This window comes from Raphanus sativus, chromosome 4 (genome assembly GCF_000801105.2).
Source record: "Raphanus sativus cultivar WK10039 chromosome 4, ASM80110v3, whole genome shotgun sequence".
Classification (NCBI taxonomy): Eukaryota; Viridiplantae; Streptophyta; class Magnoliopsida; order Brassicales; family Brassicaceae; genus Raphanus; species Raphanus sativus.
This window is the reverse complement of record NC_079514.1, coordinates 2,972,551-2,991,853: the sequence shown is the minus strand read 5'-3', so window position 1 is coordinate 2,991,853 and position 19,303 is coordinate 2,972,551. Positions and strand designations below refer to the sequence as shown.

The 19,303-nt window shown below is 37.1% G+C and overlaps 1 protein-coding gene across 1 annotated transcript; it reads left to right on the top strand.

Annotated features, from left to right (window-relative positions):
* The first annotated feature begins 3,293 nt into the window (after positions 1 to 3,293).
* Positions 3,294 to 6,355, top strand: LOC130510422 (uncharacterized). The gene is made up of 4 exons (XM_057006715.1): positions 3,294 to 3,299; positions 3,467 to 3,562; positions 3,676 to 6,174; positions 6,266 to 6,355. The coding sequence occupies exons 1-4, from the start codon at positions 3,294 to 3,296 to the stop codon at positions 6,353 to 6,355; spliced, it is 2,691 nt and encodes an 896-aa protein (XP_056862695.1).
* The last annotated feature ends 12,948 nt before the right edge of the window (positions 6,356 to 19,303 follow it).

The window sequence follows — 19,303 nt, the reverse complement described above, 5'->3', positions numbered from 1 at the left end:
CAGTCAATCAATAATTATCAACCATTAGATACAATTTCTTCTAGCATGCAAAAGCTACAAAGTATAATAGAGATTTCTGGGTAATAGCTTAAGGGGCATAGAAAACTTTGATATATCCATTTTGTCCACTCTCACTAATATTTTTATTTTTGAAAAGAAGTATAACCTGAACCTTTTTGAAGAAAACCTTGCATGTGGTGAATGAAGTTCGATAAATAATGGATGTAGTGAAAATAGAGAAAATAGTAAGATCCAAAGAGATTAAACAGTACTGAAATAAAAAAATGATTTGAATTTAACAGATAATATAAGAGAAGAAACGTTGCAATGCATTCCCTCATTAGCTTTGTGAATTCGAGGGAGAGAAAACGTGATGTTTAACAGATAAACTCAGACAAATATAAATAATAGAACGTAGGTAGTTATTCCGATATAAATAATAGAACGATTGTTCTGAAAAGAAAAAAATACAGGTAGTTATTCCGATATTTCTGGTGAATGGTGATCGTGAAATGTAAAATCGGTGAGGTGGACTGTGATTTTTTTTGTCTAGCAAACATTTAAATTGACACGCATTAATTATTTTAAATAATTTTACTTTTTAATCCATGTGGCAAATTTTTATTGGTAGAGTGACTTGTGCTTTAGTATATAGGGATGCCAGAGAAATTATGTTAATGAAACATGTTTTTTTACAGAGTTTAGAACTACTAAACGATTAGATATGTAATTAAGTTCATAAACAACAAATAAAAATAAAAAGTTCATAAATAAATTTGGTCATCTCTTTTTATTTAATTTTCTTCCTTTTTCATGTAAGAAATTAGATTCTTTCCATCAAGTCAATCTTTCATAAATAAATTTGCCGTTATTATGGATGAAAAGTAATTGATTGTTTCAAACGTCTGATATGATCATAAGTTCCTAAAATCAGACTTAAGTACTAAAACAAAAAATTGCACAAAAAATGAAGAACAAACAAAAGGTACTATTACCTTTAACTTTAAGGCTGGTTGTAATACTTTCCTCCAGTCTTGGTTTAAATAATATTTTCTTTTTTTTTGAGAAAGGGTTTTCGTCTAAATAATGTTGAGCTTTTTGATGATTGAGAAATGGGTTAGTTTCATGAGTTAGAGAAAGAAAGAAAGAAAGACAACTCTGATAAATTAAATAACTTCCTTAGGTAATTAAACTAGACCATCTACGTTGATGGAAAATAGACTAAATTATATGCATGTCATTCGATTTTAAAACATTTGACAAGTAGTTCTGTATATTTTGCTTAGGTGTGTTCAACATGAGTGTTCTTTGTTGGGGTTTTTATTATTTTATTTTGGGAAAATATATTCCTCCATTTCATCATTACTATTTTTTGGAATTCTCACAAATGTCAAGAAATTTTTATATTTGACTTATTTAAGTCATTTGCAGTATTGTATTAACACTACAACTTGTATAGAAAAATGTTTGCTAGCTTTCCCAAACTAATTTAAATATCTTTAGTTTGAATTATTGATTTTGGAATTATCACAAATATTAAGAAACGTTTTTTTTGTCAGCATATTAAGAAACGTTTTTAATTGACTTTTTGCGTTATTTTTATAATTGAATGTTTAAAGTATTTTTCTTAAATTAAAATTTGTTTGTTTTTCTAAAGACTAATATAATTTCTTTAGCTAGTTTATTGATTATTGATTATTGATTAATATGAATTACAAAGAAAATACAATTGTCAAGCATTGATGCACGTACACGGCACCTCATTGCTACTGGCTAGTAGATAGAAAACGAGAATTTCTCAAAATTTTAACCCAATCCAACATTTAACGAGTATTGCTAAGCTTGAATAAGCGTACCTAACTTGGTAGAAATGATCTTAAACTAAAAAAAAAAAGGTATCGACGGTCTTTTTTTTTTGCCAAAGGGTAACGTTTGTATAGAGTGTTTCCCAAACTAAAAAGATTTCTGATTTCATGTACGTCCCTGTTATAATAATAATAAATATCTGAACGCGTTCAATAATTGGGATGTGGTTGGTTAACATGTAGATTGGATATATAAAATTATAAATACTTTGGTAAATAATATGAAGTATACAAAAAGTTAAGAAATGATAAATGATACGAATTTTTGAAATCAGCTAACAACAATCAATACTGAGGTAGTTTTGTTAAAAATGTAAGAAAATAAGAAATTCATACATCGATTGAAAAGATGATCATCATAAATTCATTAACCAAGATGATTCCCATATTATATAGAGAGACTTACACAAACAGGCACAATCTGAGTTGTGAATCATCTTGGTTAATGAATTTATGATGATCATCTTTTCAATCGATGTATGAATTTCTTATTTTCTTACATTTTTAACAAAACTACCTCAGTATTGATTGTTGTTAGCTGATTTCAAAAATTCGTATCATTTATCATTTCTTAACTTTTTGTATACTTCATATTATTTACCAAAGTATTTATAATTTTATATATCCAATCTACATGTTAACCAACCACATCCCAATTATTGAACGCGTTCAGATATTTATTATTATTATAACAGGGACGTACATGAAATCAGAAATCTTTTTAGTTTGGGAAACACTCTATACAAACGTTACCCTTTGGCAAAAAAAAAAGACCGTCGATACCTTTTTTTTTTTAGTTTAAGATCATTTCTACCAAGTTAGGTACGCTTATTCAAGCTTAGCAATACTCGTTAAATGTTGGATTGGGTTAAAATTTTGAGAAATTCTCGTTTTCTATCTACTAGCCAGTAGCCAATGAGGTGCCGTGTACGTGCATCAATGCTTGACAATTGTATTTTCTTTGTAATTCATATTAATCAATAATCAATAATCAATAAACTAGCGTTAGGGAGTGTTGTAATTAATGTTAAAGCGAGCAAGTACATTAGTTGTTTTATTGGGTACATAAAAACTATTAGCTGTGGTTGCATTTAATGGTCCAGATTGAAAGATTTAAAATGGTTTATATCCTACGGCTGTGGATATAATAGTGTATTAGGCTACAGCTTGGTGCAATTAAGAAGGAAACGACGTGATGTAAAAAGCAATAACTCCTCTCATAACTTCTCATAATTCTGGGGGAAGATTCTTAGATCTGAAGAGGAAAGTGAAACCGCAGGAAAGGGAGCATCTGAATAGTGTAATGTTGCTTTGAAGAAACAGTTCCTTCGAGTAAAACCAGGATCTCTAAAACCAGGATCTCTAAAACCAGTAAGGTTAGGGGGGTTTTTTTTTCTTTGTGGAATTGTTGTGTTTGGTTAAGTGAATATGGATGTTTGTTTGGTAGGGGCATGTGTTCTGTATGTTCGAGTGACTTGTATGTGTGTTTGTTGTCTCTGTTTTGTTGAGTCTATGTTTTCCTGTTTTTGTAAGTTTTGTTATCTTTTTCATTTGTGGTTGCTCTGTAATTTTTTTTTTTTGTTTTTGGTGGTGATATGCAGATGGAGGAGATGTGTTTGGTAATGTGTGGAGGATGGTATTGTGGTAATGATGGGAAGTGGGAGTTTTTGGTGGACAAGAAACGCATGGCTAGGATGGTAGGTGTTGAGGAGGGAATATCCATAAGAGAGCTTGAACGTCGTGTTCTCCGCGAGTTCAATTTGGTGGAGTTCGAGTCTTCTGCATCATTGTCTTATTGGCCACCTGACAGTTTGGAGCTTGCAACAGGATTAAAACACCGCCGGTTGTGTTGACTAACGATGGAGCTTTGAGGTATTTTTTCACGCATCTGAAGGTTAGGGGGTCAATGAATCTGTTTGCAACGTTGGAGCGTGTAGGAGGAGATTTGTTCCAAGGCTCTGGAAGTGTGGGCGTTGCATTTGAGACACCTATGATGGCTAAAGAGAAGAAGAATGTTGGAGGTGGTTATAGTGGGAATGGGGAATACGTGTCTAGTGTGGGGTCTAAAACCAACTTCATCAATTTGGAAGATGTTGAATTGGTGGAGGAGGTTGAGAGGTTTGAAGCGAGAGCGAAGTCGGCTAGTAAGTCCACCGGTGCAGCTGATTTGAGTGGTTGCAGTGAAGGTTTGGAAAGTGATTTGAGTGGTTACAGTGGGCCGGAAGAGGTGGATGATAGGGACGTTAGGCCTAAAGGATATGATTATCATTTCTGGGAGCCACTGATTGCTGGTGATCTGGGTGGAACAGATGCGCTAGAGACTGTATTCAATGGCAAAGATGAAGCTGGTTCTGTCAAAATGGAAGATGGAAGACGTGGTAACAGTTCTAATACCGGTGGATCGTCTCGTGGTTTGCAGGGGGATGGGGCTTCTTGTGGATGGGATGGAGAGGATGTTATGGGTGGTGTCCATCTGGATGACTTATCGTGGATGGGGCAAACTAGACTTGGTGGTTGCGTTAAGCGTGGTCAGAATAGTGGTGGTATCAGATCTGTTAAACGGAACCTCCGCGATGTGGACGACGACGAGTTTGACATCCCTCCTTTGTATGATGATACAGAGTACGAAGCTGCTGAGATACCGGGTTTGGACATTGAAGGGGCGGATGGTGTTGTGCATGTTGGAAAGGTCTATGGGAGCAAAGTGGATTGCCAGATCGCTTTGGCCATTTATGCCATAAAAAACCAAATCAGATACACCCAGACCAGGACGGAGGTTGATTCATTTGTATGCGAGTGTCCGGAAGAAAGGTGCGATTGGCGAGTAACAGCCCATGAGATACGGGGCACTGGCTATTATGAGATTAGAAAAGCCCAGCTTGTTCATTCCTGCCCCATAGAGACTAGGAATGGATACATGAAGCGAGGAACTGCTCGAGTAATAGCGGCAGTATACAAGTCTAAATTTAAGGAACCAACTAAAGGGCCAAAGGTGGGAGAATTGCAGAGGCTTGTGCTGGAAGATCTTAGGATATCAGCTTCTTACATGAAGTGTTATAGGGCAAAGGAGCAAGCTGTGTTTGATCTAAGGGGACCAGATGATGATTCTTATACAAAGCTGGGAGAGTATTTGTATATGCTGAAACTAGCAAATCCGGGAACAATTGCTGATATAGAGTCTGAAGTAGACAAGGAAGGAGTGGAGCGATTTGTGTACATGTTTTTGGCGTTTGGTGCTTCTATACGAGGTTTCAAAAAGCTGAGGTTGGTATTGGTGGTTGATGGCACACACCTTAGCGGCAAATACAAAGGCGTGTTGCTGACCGCCAGTGGTCAGGATGGAAATTTCCAAGTGTTTCCATTGGCCTTTGCTGTGGTTGATGCTGAGGACACAGATGCTTGGACGTGGTTCCTGCAAAAGTTGGAAAGGATTCTTGCTGATTCTCCCAGTGTCACTATTATTTCTGACAGAGCAACTAGTATCGCCTCAGCAGTTTGTAGGGTGTATCCACAGGCACATCACGTTTACTGCATTGTTCATTTGGCAAGGAACGTGAATGCAAAATATTCATGCAAGGGGCTTGCAAGGTTGGTGACGGCCGCTGCTTGTGCACACAGGATGCGTGACTACAGGAACTACTGTGACAAGATAAGGGCTGCGAACAGTGACTGTGCCATTTATTTGGGTAAGATTGGGACGTCTCGTTGGTCAAGGACGCACTGCACCGGGGAAAGATACAATATCATGACAAGTAACATAGCTGAGCAGCTTAACAATGCTTTGGTGGAAGGAAGATCGTCACCGATTGTTGAGTTGGTTATGTTTATTCAAGAGATGATGACTAGGTGGTTTAGTGCTCGTAGGAAGAAATCAGAGAGGCACAGGGGGGTGATGACGGTTGAGGTGGATAAGGTTATGACAAAAAGCATGGCGATGATAACTGGCAGCAAAATCAACTCGGTTTCTTCTTGGAGCAGTCAGGTGGTTGGTAAGTTTGGTGGTCGCGACAGTGTCATGCTTGATCAAAAGAAATGCACCTGCAAATATTTTGACCACATGAAGATACCTTGTGGTCATGCGATGCTAGCTGCTGACAACCTTGGGGTACCTTATGGGACACTGGTTGGTCACTGGTATAAGACAGAAACTTGGAAGGAAACCTATGCTGGGGTGATCAGTCCAATAGGTGATCCACGGGATGAGGATATTCCAGAGGATGTAAGGAAGAAGGTGTTGATGCCACCAGTGACAAAGAGGCCAGCGGGACGGCGCAAAACAAAACGCTACCTATCGACAGGAGAGATACCTGTGAGTTTGTTTTGTCCTTATATTTAGTAGTTCTCAATTATTGTTGAGTAGGTGATCATGAACTAAGTGGTAATCATAATTTATGTGGCAGGGTCCAAATAAGAAAGAGAAACAGAATAGGTGTGGGAGATGCAGGGGGATAGGGCATAACAGGACCAACTGTACGGTCCCCCTAGATTGAAGTCAGATCGCCAAAGAGACTGATAATTTTGTGCCGGAGTAAGAATGTGCTGAGTTGGGGAGCATACAACGGCGGAGGATGAGCAATTGTTTTTGTTGTGAATGGCTGAATGTTAGTCATGTTGGAATTCGGATGTAATGTATTAAGTTTCTTAGGTTTGTGATGTTTGGATGCTTACTATGGATGTTTGATTATGGGAGTTTGTAATGTGTTTCAATCCGACCACGACTTCGGTTCCTAACCACAGAAAATGTATCTATGCAGAACCGAAAAGATGAAGTGGTGATATGTGTCGATATGTATAGGGTTTGTGTTTGTACTATTGGGGTTTAGGGTTAGAGTGTTTGCTTGTAGTATTATGAACTAAGATTAAACTAACGAAGACAAAATTAAGAAATATAAGTTAATGTTGATTGTACTATTGGGGTTTTGGGTTATAGTGTTTTTGGTGGTTTAGTGTAGAAGACAATTGGTGGTTTAGTGTAGTTGGTTGTTATTTCAAAATAATAAAACCAATTTTGCACACTATTGTGGTGAATGTATGTGGTTGAATGGTAGTGGTTACTAGCTGCTAGCTGGGTTAAAATACTAATACAATGACTCGGTTACTAGAGCGACAACAGAGGAAGCTAATACATTTTTAAAACAGATCTAGATCTTAGAAGACCTAATACATTCTAAAATAGCAACAATCTCCTGGATATCTTTCTTGATGTCGAGAAGATCTTCCTTAACTTGGACCAAGTCTAGTTGGAGAGTAGCTTGTTTGTCAGCCACGCGGGCAAGTTCTTCTGAAGTTGCTTCATCAACCCACTTGAAAATATGACCCGGCCCGAAAGTTGTTCCGCACCGAAAAAATCTCCTTCCCGGGTTATCCTGTGTTTTGGATGTGAGAACAATGGTCGGGGAGCCGCAGTGGCAAATCGTGGGGATTCCGTTAACATTTTCCATTTCGTGGAGGATGGGTGTGAATATATGTTGAGAGGTTTTTTAGATCTGAGATTTAGGAGAAGTGGGATCAGTGAGCATATCTCATCTGTCTATTATTTTACTTAAAGGTTAGAGATTTTTTTATATATTTTTTGTGAATTTTTCATTAACTTTTGGTTAACTGTTTTTGATTTAACAATGGTGTCCGTGGACTCCTGAGATGATGGTGGACGGGATACGATGGTTAGAAGGTGACGTTCTGCCTTGTTGGTGGACGGAAGACGAAGGATAGTATCCAGTTGTTAGTAATTTGGTTGGTTATCTTTGTATTTCCAATAGGGTGGACGGCAGACGATGGTAGATAAATTTCTCGTTTTTTATATGTATTGATGGATAGTATTGTGTGGTTTGTAATTTGATTGTTTTTCTCCACACGCTGGAAGCAAATCCAGTGGACCATACCATACACAATACGAGTTCATTAGTTGATAAGCAAAAAGAAAAACAACAGTCTAAGTTGGTAGAGATAGATTACATCCGGAGAAAGTATTGGCCTTTAGGCCCAAAAAAAAACGTAAGTTCAGCACTCCGCTAAAAAGGCACATTAGTAAATACAAAAAAGGTAGGGTGCCTTGTAACTGAAACCGACGACAGTCTGATGAGAACACTATTCATCACCCTGGTATTCTGGCAGGGGGGGTGGTGGTTGGTAGGACGATGGGTATGCTGGCATGACGATGCATTTGTAGGCTTCCATTGCGTAGAGCTGACGGAACTTGTCTACATTGTAATCTGTGATCCCTGACATGTGTGGCTCTGGATCGTCGAAAAGGTGCATCTCCATAAACTTGGCACAGACAGGGCCGCAGTCACCTGAGCGGAGGTTTTGGTAGGTGCCGGAGATGCGCTCCCAAGTAAAAGGTGACAGATCACGGGAGGTGTACTTGGCCACATAGCGGAGAAGATATGGTAGCATATGAAGAATAGGCTTGATTTTCGCTAAGATCTCTCCATCGTCGTACAAGCTAGGCTGTGAGTCCATAAGTTCAACATGCCCAACACCGAGGTTTATAGCTAACCCAACCCAATGCCTGTCTTCCAATATCATAGGGGTGTAGACCGTGTGAACCTCTTTCATCCAGGTCTTACCAGGGAGCATTATCAGTTCTGTTAGTCGCGGATCCCAACGAAGCCTTTCTTTCCTGACAGCGGCTTGGAATTGACGATCTTTTGACATCATCAGTGAGGTTAAGAGGGGACTTGTGAAAGACGCATTCATACACTGGAGTACTTCCTTGTGATGCTCTGAGAGGATGTGCATTAGAACACGCATGTGCTGCATAAAGGAATTGATTGGTTATGAAACAGTGATACACAGCTAGCATGTCTTAGATATGATATTAACATAGGAATAAAGCCTCACCAGTGTGCTTGTCCATTGACTGGGTGTTGCTAGCTGTAGGAGGAATTGGTTGTCGAAATCAAGCTTAAAAGGTGTAACGTGGAATCTGCCATAGGTACCCAGAAACAACGAGAACGTTTAAACGTAAAAAACTAAATGTGGATGAACAGAAGGAGGGGAGTGGGTACTTACACTTTTTTCCTTGAAGACAATGTTTTTGCGAACTTATTCCAAAGGTCGAGAGGAGGATCAGCGATGAGCATATACGAAAGGAAATCAGGACGGCAGAGTGCTTGATGTAGATCCTTCTCCTCTTCAGATGGTGAATGCGGAGCCTTTTTTTTGGCTGGTGAGGAGTCACTAAGTTCGCAAACCTCTGGATCGCTCGTACGTGCCTGCAAATGAAGTATTGAAAGATTGAAGGTCTGTTCTATAAAAGATACTAAAACATGCAGATGATGGATGGATTAGTCTTAAGAGCAATACGTTGACTTCACAGACAACCCTCCGTACTTTAGTGTCCGCTGAGCTGGAGCTACTGACTTCCTTCCCGAAGCCCTCCTGCAAACCGTGAAAGTGATTGTAATGACCCACATAAACGATAGTCAGGCTTAATGAATTGTAAGAACAAATACCTTCTCGGGTCCCTCAGTTGGTGTTGACTGGAACGTACTTGTTGAGCCTTTGAGCAATGCAGTTGCAGCAAATGCATTTGGTGAGGAGGAGTGTCTAGAAAACCCTTGTGGGGAGACAGCAGGCTTGATAGGGGAGCAGGTTGGTGTCGTGGTTAGAGAAGGGGGGCGGGGGAGACAGGTTGGTGTGGTGGTGTCAACAGGTGAGGGAGGAGAGTGTCTAACCGCTGACGAATCATAGATGGGGAGGTGGCTATCAGGTCCGGACATGAGCTCTAGAGGGGCTGGTTTCTCAAAAGGGGTGGAGTCAAACTGGGGTAAGGTACCAATTATAGTGTATTGTTGTGAAGGGCTTACTTGAGTGGGGTTAAACGTTTCAGATGGGTACTGGTGGGTGGGAGAGGTGTGCGCAGAGACATGGTTAGGTGACCTTGGAGAGACTGTCTGCTGGTCAGTAGCTATTGGCTCATTGGTTGGTAGTTGAGCAGTTATGACGTAGTCATTAGCATTTGGGGCCTGTGCCCGGTGGACGGAAGAGTTGTGGACAATGTGACTCAAGGCGTCTTCCTGAGTCGCTGATAAGTGGTGGTTAGGAGAGTTGTGGTTGGGGGTAAGTTCTGTGGTTACAGATGGGACCGAGTCCATGGGATTCTGAGTTTGGTGGTCGGGTAAATCATGGATAGGATGGGTTTGAGGTTGGGGTGAATTGTGACAATGGGTTTCGTGGTCAGACCTGGCTGTGTCGCTGTCGGAATGGAGAGAAGAGTGGTGGGCAGGAGAGTGGTGGTCAGGAGAAAGGTTGGTGGTATTATGCTGCTGCATCTGGTATTGGCTGAGGATGGGAGATTGAGAACCCAGTACGGTGTCGCCAGTGTTCTGTTCCTTTTAACAACCACCAAAAAATTTCAAAGAGTATATACAAAAAAAAACAAACAAATGTTGTAGACATGAGTGTGATACCTGATTCTTCTGTGGGGATTGAGGTGTGCTCTTGCGTCGATGTTTGACAAGTAACTTTGAAATTAAAGAACCAGATGTGTTCCTTTTCCGCTTGCGATTTAGTATACAGTTCAGACGATCCTTGATACGCTGGTTGGAAGCTGTAAGTGTTGATACAGATGCTTTCAGTGAAGCAGTTAATTCTTCCAGGTCAGACACTTTGGCTTCAAGTACAGACACTTTGTCGTCTATTGGCTCGCTAGTGGGAACCGTGTTTGAGGTGGAAGCAGCAAACAAACGGGTGATCCGACGTTGTGATGTGGTAGCGGCTCTTTTCTTTAAAACTTGCTTTGGTTTGAGTTTTGACACTTTTCTTTTCCGCGGAACAGTGTGCTTCTTGTGTGGAGGTTCTTCCTCTGCCTCTTCTGGTGGAGTCACTTTGAATACAGGTACCGAGCAGTCTCCTCCAGGCCACCTGTATTTTGCGAAGCGGTGGTTGTCTGCTATCAGGTGCTCCATGTATGCAACCTTCTCGTCTGCAACTGCATTGGGCCAAACACCCCACCCGGGTTGTGGTCCTCGGACGATAGGGATATATGGACTCACAGTGAGCTGTAACAAACAATGAATCTCTTAAAAAAATTCATCACACACTAAACAACTACATTTTTAACACGAGATCTCTAGCGAGACAAATTGAAAATGAGACACACAGAGTACAAAACGTTAAAATGTGAAGATAATTATACTTACTGATGGGTCAACTTCTGCCATAAGAACAGAGTCTAGTTCGATGGAGGGATGGTTAGGCCAGTTCCGCTCAGTATGGTCCATAAAGGTAAGCTCGTTCAGAGGAGCAGGGATCTTGAACTCCAATAATGGTATAGCTCTGAAAGCGAGTAGCTGCAGTGCTAGCGGGAACCCTGTGAGGCGAAATGATTCTTGTTTGAGCTTATCTACAAGCATAAGAACGGGGTCTGCAACAGGTTTCCCTTTCTCGAACTTTGGTGGTTTCATACATCGTACAGTGTGGACGAAGGATTCGCGGCCCCATGGGAAATTCAGGAAAGCATCAAGGTCGTCTAACATCTGAACATACCTAAGAGTTGGACGGTGGATCTGCTGTGATGCAATCAACACTCCATCCACGATTATTAGGAGGGCTAGCCGGATACGCCTCCACTCATCCATCTCTTGGTCGTTCTCCAGCTCGTCGGCTAAGTCAGCTATGGTGATGTTGTTGTACTTGCCAATGAGTCTCTTCCATATCGGATCTTTGTGTGCATCCTTCTGCTTGTTAGAACCTTTCTGGTTGTGGTCTGGTGGTTCGTACCCCTCTGGGAAAGCTCCACAGTTGAGACCGGTTATGGTTCCAAATTCTTCAAGACCAAACTTCAGTGGGTCGCTGCCAAACACAGTCCACAGAGTGTGTTCATCTTTGGATAGAAGCTGTCGGGAGAGAAGGCAGTGTATGAGCTTGCATGAAACGGGGCACTGTCGCAAGGGGAGATCGAACAGCTTTCCGAAAGAAGACTCCCTAATCCTTGTGAACTCAGGAGAACCGCGGAGCACGTGTCGGAGGAAGGTAAGGATGTTAGGCCTTGAGTAGATATTCAGACGGCGGCGAGGGAATCTATCAGTTGCGAACAGCCTCATGGGGAGGCGGTGGTCTACGGCATCCTCTGCAGAATCTGAAAAAGCAAAAGAGATTGTCAAAGGAGACGGAGGGGGTGTACTATTTAAGGAGACAGAGGGGGTAAGTTAACCAAAAAGTACCTTCCATTAGCGGCGGCGGAGGGATAAACAGGTTGAAAAATTGCGGCGGTTATACGGGAACGGCGGAGGAAGAACGGAGAAGAGAATCGAGGGACGAAATTACAGGGAAATTAACTTTTTACAGAGAGTTGATTAGTGGTTTTGGCATTTTCCTGAATCTGGTAATCGAAAACGAGAGGGAGGAAGTGAAAATTAGGGTTTTCTACTACGAACAGAAACAATAAAGGAGTGAGAGAAGATGAGTTGAATTTCAAAACAAGAGTCAAAAAGAGAGTGAAAGACATAAGGTTTAATTGCTTTTGAAATAGGAAATACAAACAGATTTCTTGGTTTCGAACTAAGAATTAAGAGGAGACTAGTTAGGATGTTTCGATAGACTTAGGACTCTAGAATTAGCTTAGAGTTAGTTTAGTTAAGAAAGGGAGGAAGTGTGTAAATGAGGGACATCTAGGTAAATTCGCAGGAGGAAAGTGTGTGGAGTAGTCAATGTGACTGTCTACGTAATTGAAAAGTCAGATTGTGTCTGTGGGGGTAAAATTCTCTATTATGTATAAGGTAAATAAGACTGCAACGTACAAAACATACACACACAGACCACATAGTTACTGCTAGGGCTTGTCATTTTATTGTTAATTTTGATTTGATTAGTTGTTTGTTTTGATTAAAACCGAAAAATCTGGATATTCGTAAATTTTTGAAACAAAATAAATAGTAAAATCTAATATCCGTTAAAAACAAAACAAATTACAAATATTAAAAAATAGAATCGAATATCCATTCTATTATGACTTTTATACAAATATATGTATATGTAGAATTAAATATAGAATTTTAAATGTATAGTTTTATATAATTATTATTTTAACATATAAATTTTATTAGTGTATTTAGAAAATTACTTATAGAAGGATTAAAATAAGAAAGAAATATAAACTCTTTATAAAAACTATAATTCTTCTAAAATTTTATGTTTAACAAGAACATTTAATTAATTTTTAAAAAATTAATGATACATTGTTTCACTAATATTTATTTATATTTGACATTATGTTAAAGATATTTTTGAAGACCAACTTGTATGTTTTTTTACATTTATTTTATATTGAATAAATTGGATGAGGTAATCGTAAATATTTGTATATATTCGCAAATATTTGTAAATTTTTTGAATATTCAAAAATCGGATATCTGTATTTATCTGTATTTTTCTAAAGCAAAATATGTTGAAAATTTGGATATCCGTAATATACTAAACAAATACTCCCTCTGTTTTTTTAAGATATATATTCTAGACTTTTCACATATATTAAGAAATCACATTAAAAATGCATTGATTTTGTGAATAACAATTTTCCACAACCTTTAACCAATAAAAATTTAATAAACGCAATTAATTTTTTGAAGTTAACAGATTTTCATTAAATAATACATTGAAAAAGTAAAAATTGTATCTTTTTAAAACAAATTTTTTTCCTAGAACATGGATCTTTAAAAAACAGAGGGAGTATGAAATACTGAAAATTATGATAGTATTCAATCCGTGACAACCCCTAATTAATGGAGTGTTTTTGAGCCAAATTTGGTCGTGAATATTTGTAATATGATTACGACTCGGGAAATACTAAACATGTTCTTTTTTTTTCTTTTTTTTTTTAAACTAATAAATATGTTCAGAAAACAAGAAAATACTGTGATATAATTTTTATTCATTGAAATTATTAGTGGCCAGTCGCCCGTTAAAGTTACCCATATTTTACAAATGCAAATTTTTTTTTTTTTTGACTAAACAAATGCAAATTTTTTTGTTCAATATTTTACAGATGATTTTTGTTAAATTATCCAAAGAAATTGACCTTTTTATTTTGGTGGTACATCAAACTAATTTTCTATCAAAAATAACAATTAATAAATATCAAAAACCGACCATACTAAAGTAAACTTTCGGCTCCAATAGATATGATTCGACTAAAAAGACAATGACTTTATCTTTTTGATTTACAACGACTGCCGCATGGCCCGCATCAATAGTCTCTCTAATAATATAAGTCAACATAGCCGCCGGTACAATGGGAACTGGTTGCTAAAGCCGCCACAGAGCGGCCGAGAGGCCGTGATCCATTTGGTTCGACAATCATTGGCCAAGTTTCTAAAAAGTGCAAACTATAATACTATATCTTTAACTTCCAAGCAAAAGGAGGGTGGTTGATTAGTGGCAGACACGAACCAAAATATCTTTCATGGTTTTGAGTAAATCTTGTCCTAATTACTGATTACTGTTCTCTAAAATAAATTAATAAAACTATGGTATCTTTTCAAGATACCTTTACCATCAACAAAATGAGCAACTCTCATTAGCAATTCTAAGCAACTTACGACAACATTATAAGTAACAAACTAATTGTTTCACTTTTCTAAACTTTTCCATGGTACATGAGATTCAACTCGTGGTCTTCTCGCAGAGTTGCTAGAGAGTTTCTACAAGGATCTCTTCCACTTTAATTGAAGCACTTGCAATACCTAGCATTTCCAATATCTCTTCTATGTGGATGCTAAATAAAGTATTTAAAGATCAGAACTGCAATGCTCACAGGAGATAAACAAGATGCATTCATGTCTATTCAAAAAGAGGTGAAGCATAGTCATTATCCTATCATTCCCCTGTCTCTATTTCGGTAGTAACGTTATCATTTATACAGGTGCAGCTAGGTGATGCTTTGGAAATAGTTCATGCAGAACTTCTTCCACAAGTCAGAGCAAGAAGCATTTTCAAGAGCCAAGGGCCTACAATGATGGTAGGAGATGGGCTTAACGATGCAAAGCCTTGGGGCTTGGCTAAAGCAGATATTGGCATTTCAATGGGGATCTCAAGGGTCAGCACTTGCGACAGAGACAGGAGATATCATTCTTATGTCCAACGACATTAACAAGATACCTAAAGGGATGAGACTAGCTAGAAGTCGTAAGAAAGTGATTGAGAATGTGGTGTTTTTAGGCAGCTATTCTTGCAGATGCAATCATGCAAGAACTTGTTTATTTGTGATACTCAATAGTATGATGCTTCTACCCGATGAGCGTGAAGCCGCGTCTGCATGTTACCGTGCTTCTCCTTCATGGCCAGTGAAGTTTGAGGAGCCTGGGGCAGAGGATCCAAAAGTGGACTTGTTGCAGAAGAGTGATCCCGAAAGACACCACCACAAGTTGAAAGAGTTGTTGCAGTGGGCCTAAGCCCTATGGACAATTAACAAAACTGAAAACCGTCTTCCTATTTGGTTTATATATTGGTCGCTTGCAAGCTCCGGTTATTGTGTTACCATATTATTTGAACCGAATTTCGAAGTCCTTTTTTTCTTCTTCCTTTTTTTTTGTAAAAGGTCCTCCTATTCTGTATAATAACAATTATTTCTACAAAGTAAGTACAATTCATTTTATTCTGCAAGTAATATAATCCTACGACAAAGTTAGATCACGAGTTAATTTCACTATAGGACAGTTTCAAGTTTTTTATTACAACATAAGATACTTATTGCTCCTAAAATAGTTTTTTGCAACTATAAAGTAACCACATTCATTCTTGCAACTAAATAGGTCCCACAGTTTTCAATCCTTTTTTTTCTCTCTCTATACACCATGAACAAGATGAGAAATCCTAAAATTTTCAAGAGAAAATCTGGAAAATAATGAATTTTTTCTCTCTCTCTCTTTGTCTCTCTCTCTCGCTCTCTCTCAACTTTAATTTTTTTTAATCTGAAGTTGAAAATCTATTTATAAATGATAAAGTTATGATCTTAAAGTGTAATCTACAATTAAAAATGTAAAAGAATGGAAGATTATGAAAAATAAATCAATGGCAGCTGCAAAAGTTGTTGCAGAAAACCCTAAAAATCTGGAAACAAAGAAGACATAGTTACTAAAATGCCACTCACTAAAACGTTGAAAATAACGTGTACATATGGGTAATAACATGTACACATTGTTTAACAAAAAAGTGTATCAAATTTCCGAACAAGACATGTACATGTTCATGGCGTACACATGGATCATCAACATGAACAATAATGGTGAACTTTAGATTAATTGCACATATGGTCCTTCAGTTTTAGTTTATTCTCTAATTTATCTCAAGTTTCTAATTTATTCAAATTTATCCACGAATTTGATCTGAAACTCTTAATTGTGCAATTCAAACCAAGATATTTTTATTTATTTTAAAACATTTGGTCCTTGCCGTTTTGTTTTGTTTTATGTACATATATACAATATTGTACATATTGTTGTGTACATTGTACATATTGTTGTGTACATGTGTACAATATTATATATTATTTATGTACACATAGATTACATGAATGATCTTTTAACATGTGTACATGAATGATCATTTAACATTTGCGTACATGTGTACAATCATCTCTTTGCCGTTTTGTTTTGTTTTATGTACATATATACAATATTGTACATATTGTTGTGTACATTGTGCATATTGTTGTGTACATTGTACAATATTATATATTATTTATGTACACGTAAATTACAGGAATTGTCCTTTAACATGTGTACATGAATGGTCATTTAGCATTTGCGTACATGTGTACAATCATTTCTTTGTACATATGTATAATATTATATATTATTTTTAGTGTAGTTGCTTAAAAAGGAAGACAAATAACATGTGTACATGTAGACATTGCTAAAGTTATGAAATTGGATAAAAACTAAAAGTTGAAACTTCATCTAAATCAATTTTACGAGTCATCCATAATATAGCTAGTGTCCACATGGACACCCAAAATCATTGATATTCTTTTAGAGTTTTATGTTTGCTTTTATAGTGGACAACATCAATGATATTTTATGTATAAAGTAGCATAGATAATTTATCAGTGTAAACTTATGAATTATGGAACCAAATCGAAGATTTATTGCAAATCAAAAATATCTGAGGCATAAACAAAATAAAACAAAACCAGTGTTGCAAAATCAAAACATTCGCTGTGTCTGGATTGCACAATTAAAAGTTTGGAAAATATTTGTGAACATAATAGAATTTTGAGAAATTGGAGAATAAACAAAAGTTGGAGGACCATATGTGCAAATAACCAAAATTTCACCATTGTTGCTTCTGTGATTTCTCTTCGATCTGCTATTAAACGACGACGATTCCAGCGTCCACAACTAAAGTCGTGAGCATGACGACCACAACGAGGAGGAGACGCTTTGACCGTGACGCGGATAGCGGTAGAGCTATGTCGCAATGGAGCTTAGGATTTGAGGTCGCTGGCAACGAAGTTTTAGTTGGAGAAAAAAAGACAGTTATTAGTTGGAGAAGAAATCACGAGATTTTTTACCACTCCAAAATTATTTTGATCTTCTTTTTATTTTATTTTTATGAATGATTATTTGTCATAAAAAAACTCTTGTTTGAAATTATGAGAGGAATTGTGTATCTTTCTTTTCATTAGAAAAAACTTTTCTGTAAATTTTAATATTTTTTATCTGTGGAAAAACAAATCGAGAAAAAAGAAGATAAGAAGAGAGAAGAAAAAGAAGTGGAACCTACTAGTTACAATTGGTTTTGATTTCAATCACTAGACGTAACCAAAAAAAAGAAAGTTAGGAAAATAATAAAAATATTAAAGAATTAAATGTTTTGTAATTTGTATTCACTCCAGTATTGGGAAACACTTCTGAATCTCTGAGACTGCATTTTCAGTAATCCGGTGTTGTTTTTTCAAATGGATTTTTTTTCTTTCAAATTGATGGTTTTACAAAATGATAGTTTAGCATAACTTAGATTCCGTCCAAAAACATTAGAGGAAAAGGCACGAAAAAGTTTATGAAAATAAAAGAAAAAGGAGCGATGTGAATGGATAAATCGATGGATCATATATGTACAAGCAACTAAGCAAGGAGCCTATCACAAATCATTGTGTCTTTGATGAATGCTAAACCCCACGTTACCTTATTTGCTACGGTGATTGTCACATTTAACGTTTGACTAATATGAATTGTCACCAATAAGAGGAATATATTGACACTTATGGCTCATCTTGGTAGCCATTATTTCCTGGTTGAACAAAAAGAAAAAAAAGTTGATACTGAACTAACGTTGATTTTGGGATCGAACTTGGTGTTCTATTAAATTTTAACATTCTATTAAATGATACATCACGCATTCCATTATTTTTCCACTTAGCTCGTCTTTCTTTTATGGTAGTTCTATATTTGGATTCTTTTGTCATATATAGTGTTTAGAATCCGTTTGCAATCCGTTTCATTGTATAATATTGTGGGCTGCTGACACATTTACAATTACAATGCACTTACAAAGTTACAACTATTGTCTTAGATTTTTTTGGCTCTATAATTGTCTAAGATTCTTTAATATTTGTTTTTACGTTTTACAACAGTATGATTTGAACTTATACTTATAGCAGGTAATCAAATTAATTTTGGTGGGAACTAATATTTCTGGGAAAGGGTTAAAGAAATATTTAGAAATTTGAAGGAAATTAGTAACTTTTGACTCGACAGATTATGACATGATGATATCGATTCACAACCCGAGTATTCCAGGTATATTCTTTATCTATAATATCATAAACAGTTCTTTTGTAATAATTCACAATTTACTTTTAGCAATCCTTATTTTTGTCAACACTTTTAGCAAATCCTATTTGCCAATATTATACTTCAGTGCTCCTATTTTTGATGAATGCCGAATCATATATCATTGTAGGTTTTAATTCTATTAATTTTCTTAGTGATACCATGAGTGATAAATCATACGAAAACGATGATTAGTGTCTATTCGAGAACAAGCAATGGATATGAGTCTATCAAACATCCGCAAATGTTTCTGGTCTCCTTGATTTTACATAAAAGGTTATTTCCTCATCATTGAATCTACGTTCATTCATACGTACTATTTTGCACCAGTTAAGACATTAATTGCAAAAAAAATCGGGTTGGGGGGGGGGGCGATCCGTTTAATTCATAGCATGCTTAAGTTTTAACACTAGTAAAATGAGATGCATCGATATTTATCTATAATTAATTAGTGCAAAAAGATTGAATATATGCGGGCAATATTTTATAGAGTTAACTCCAGCGTAAAAGCTTGAGAGTAACGATTTTTGGACTTTTTGTATCTACTTGATTTATTTTTCTTTATAACCTAAAATATTTAGTGATCAATAAGACATGTATATCAAGGCATAAACATTCTGTAGTCCAATAGATCTCCCAATTAGTGCATCACTAATACATATC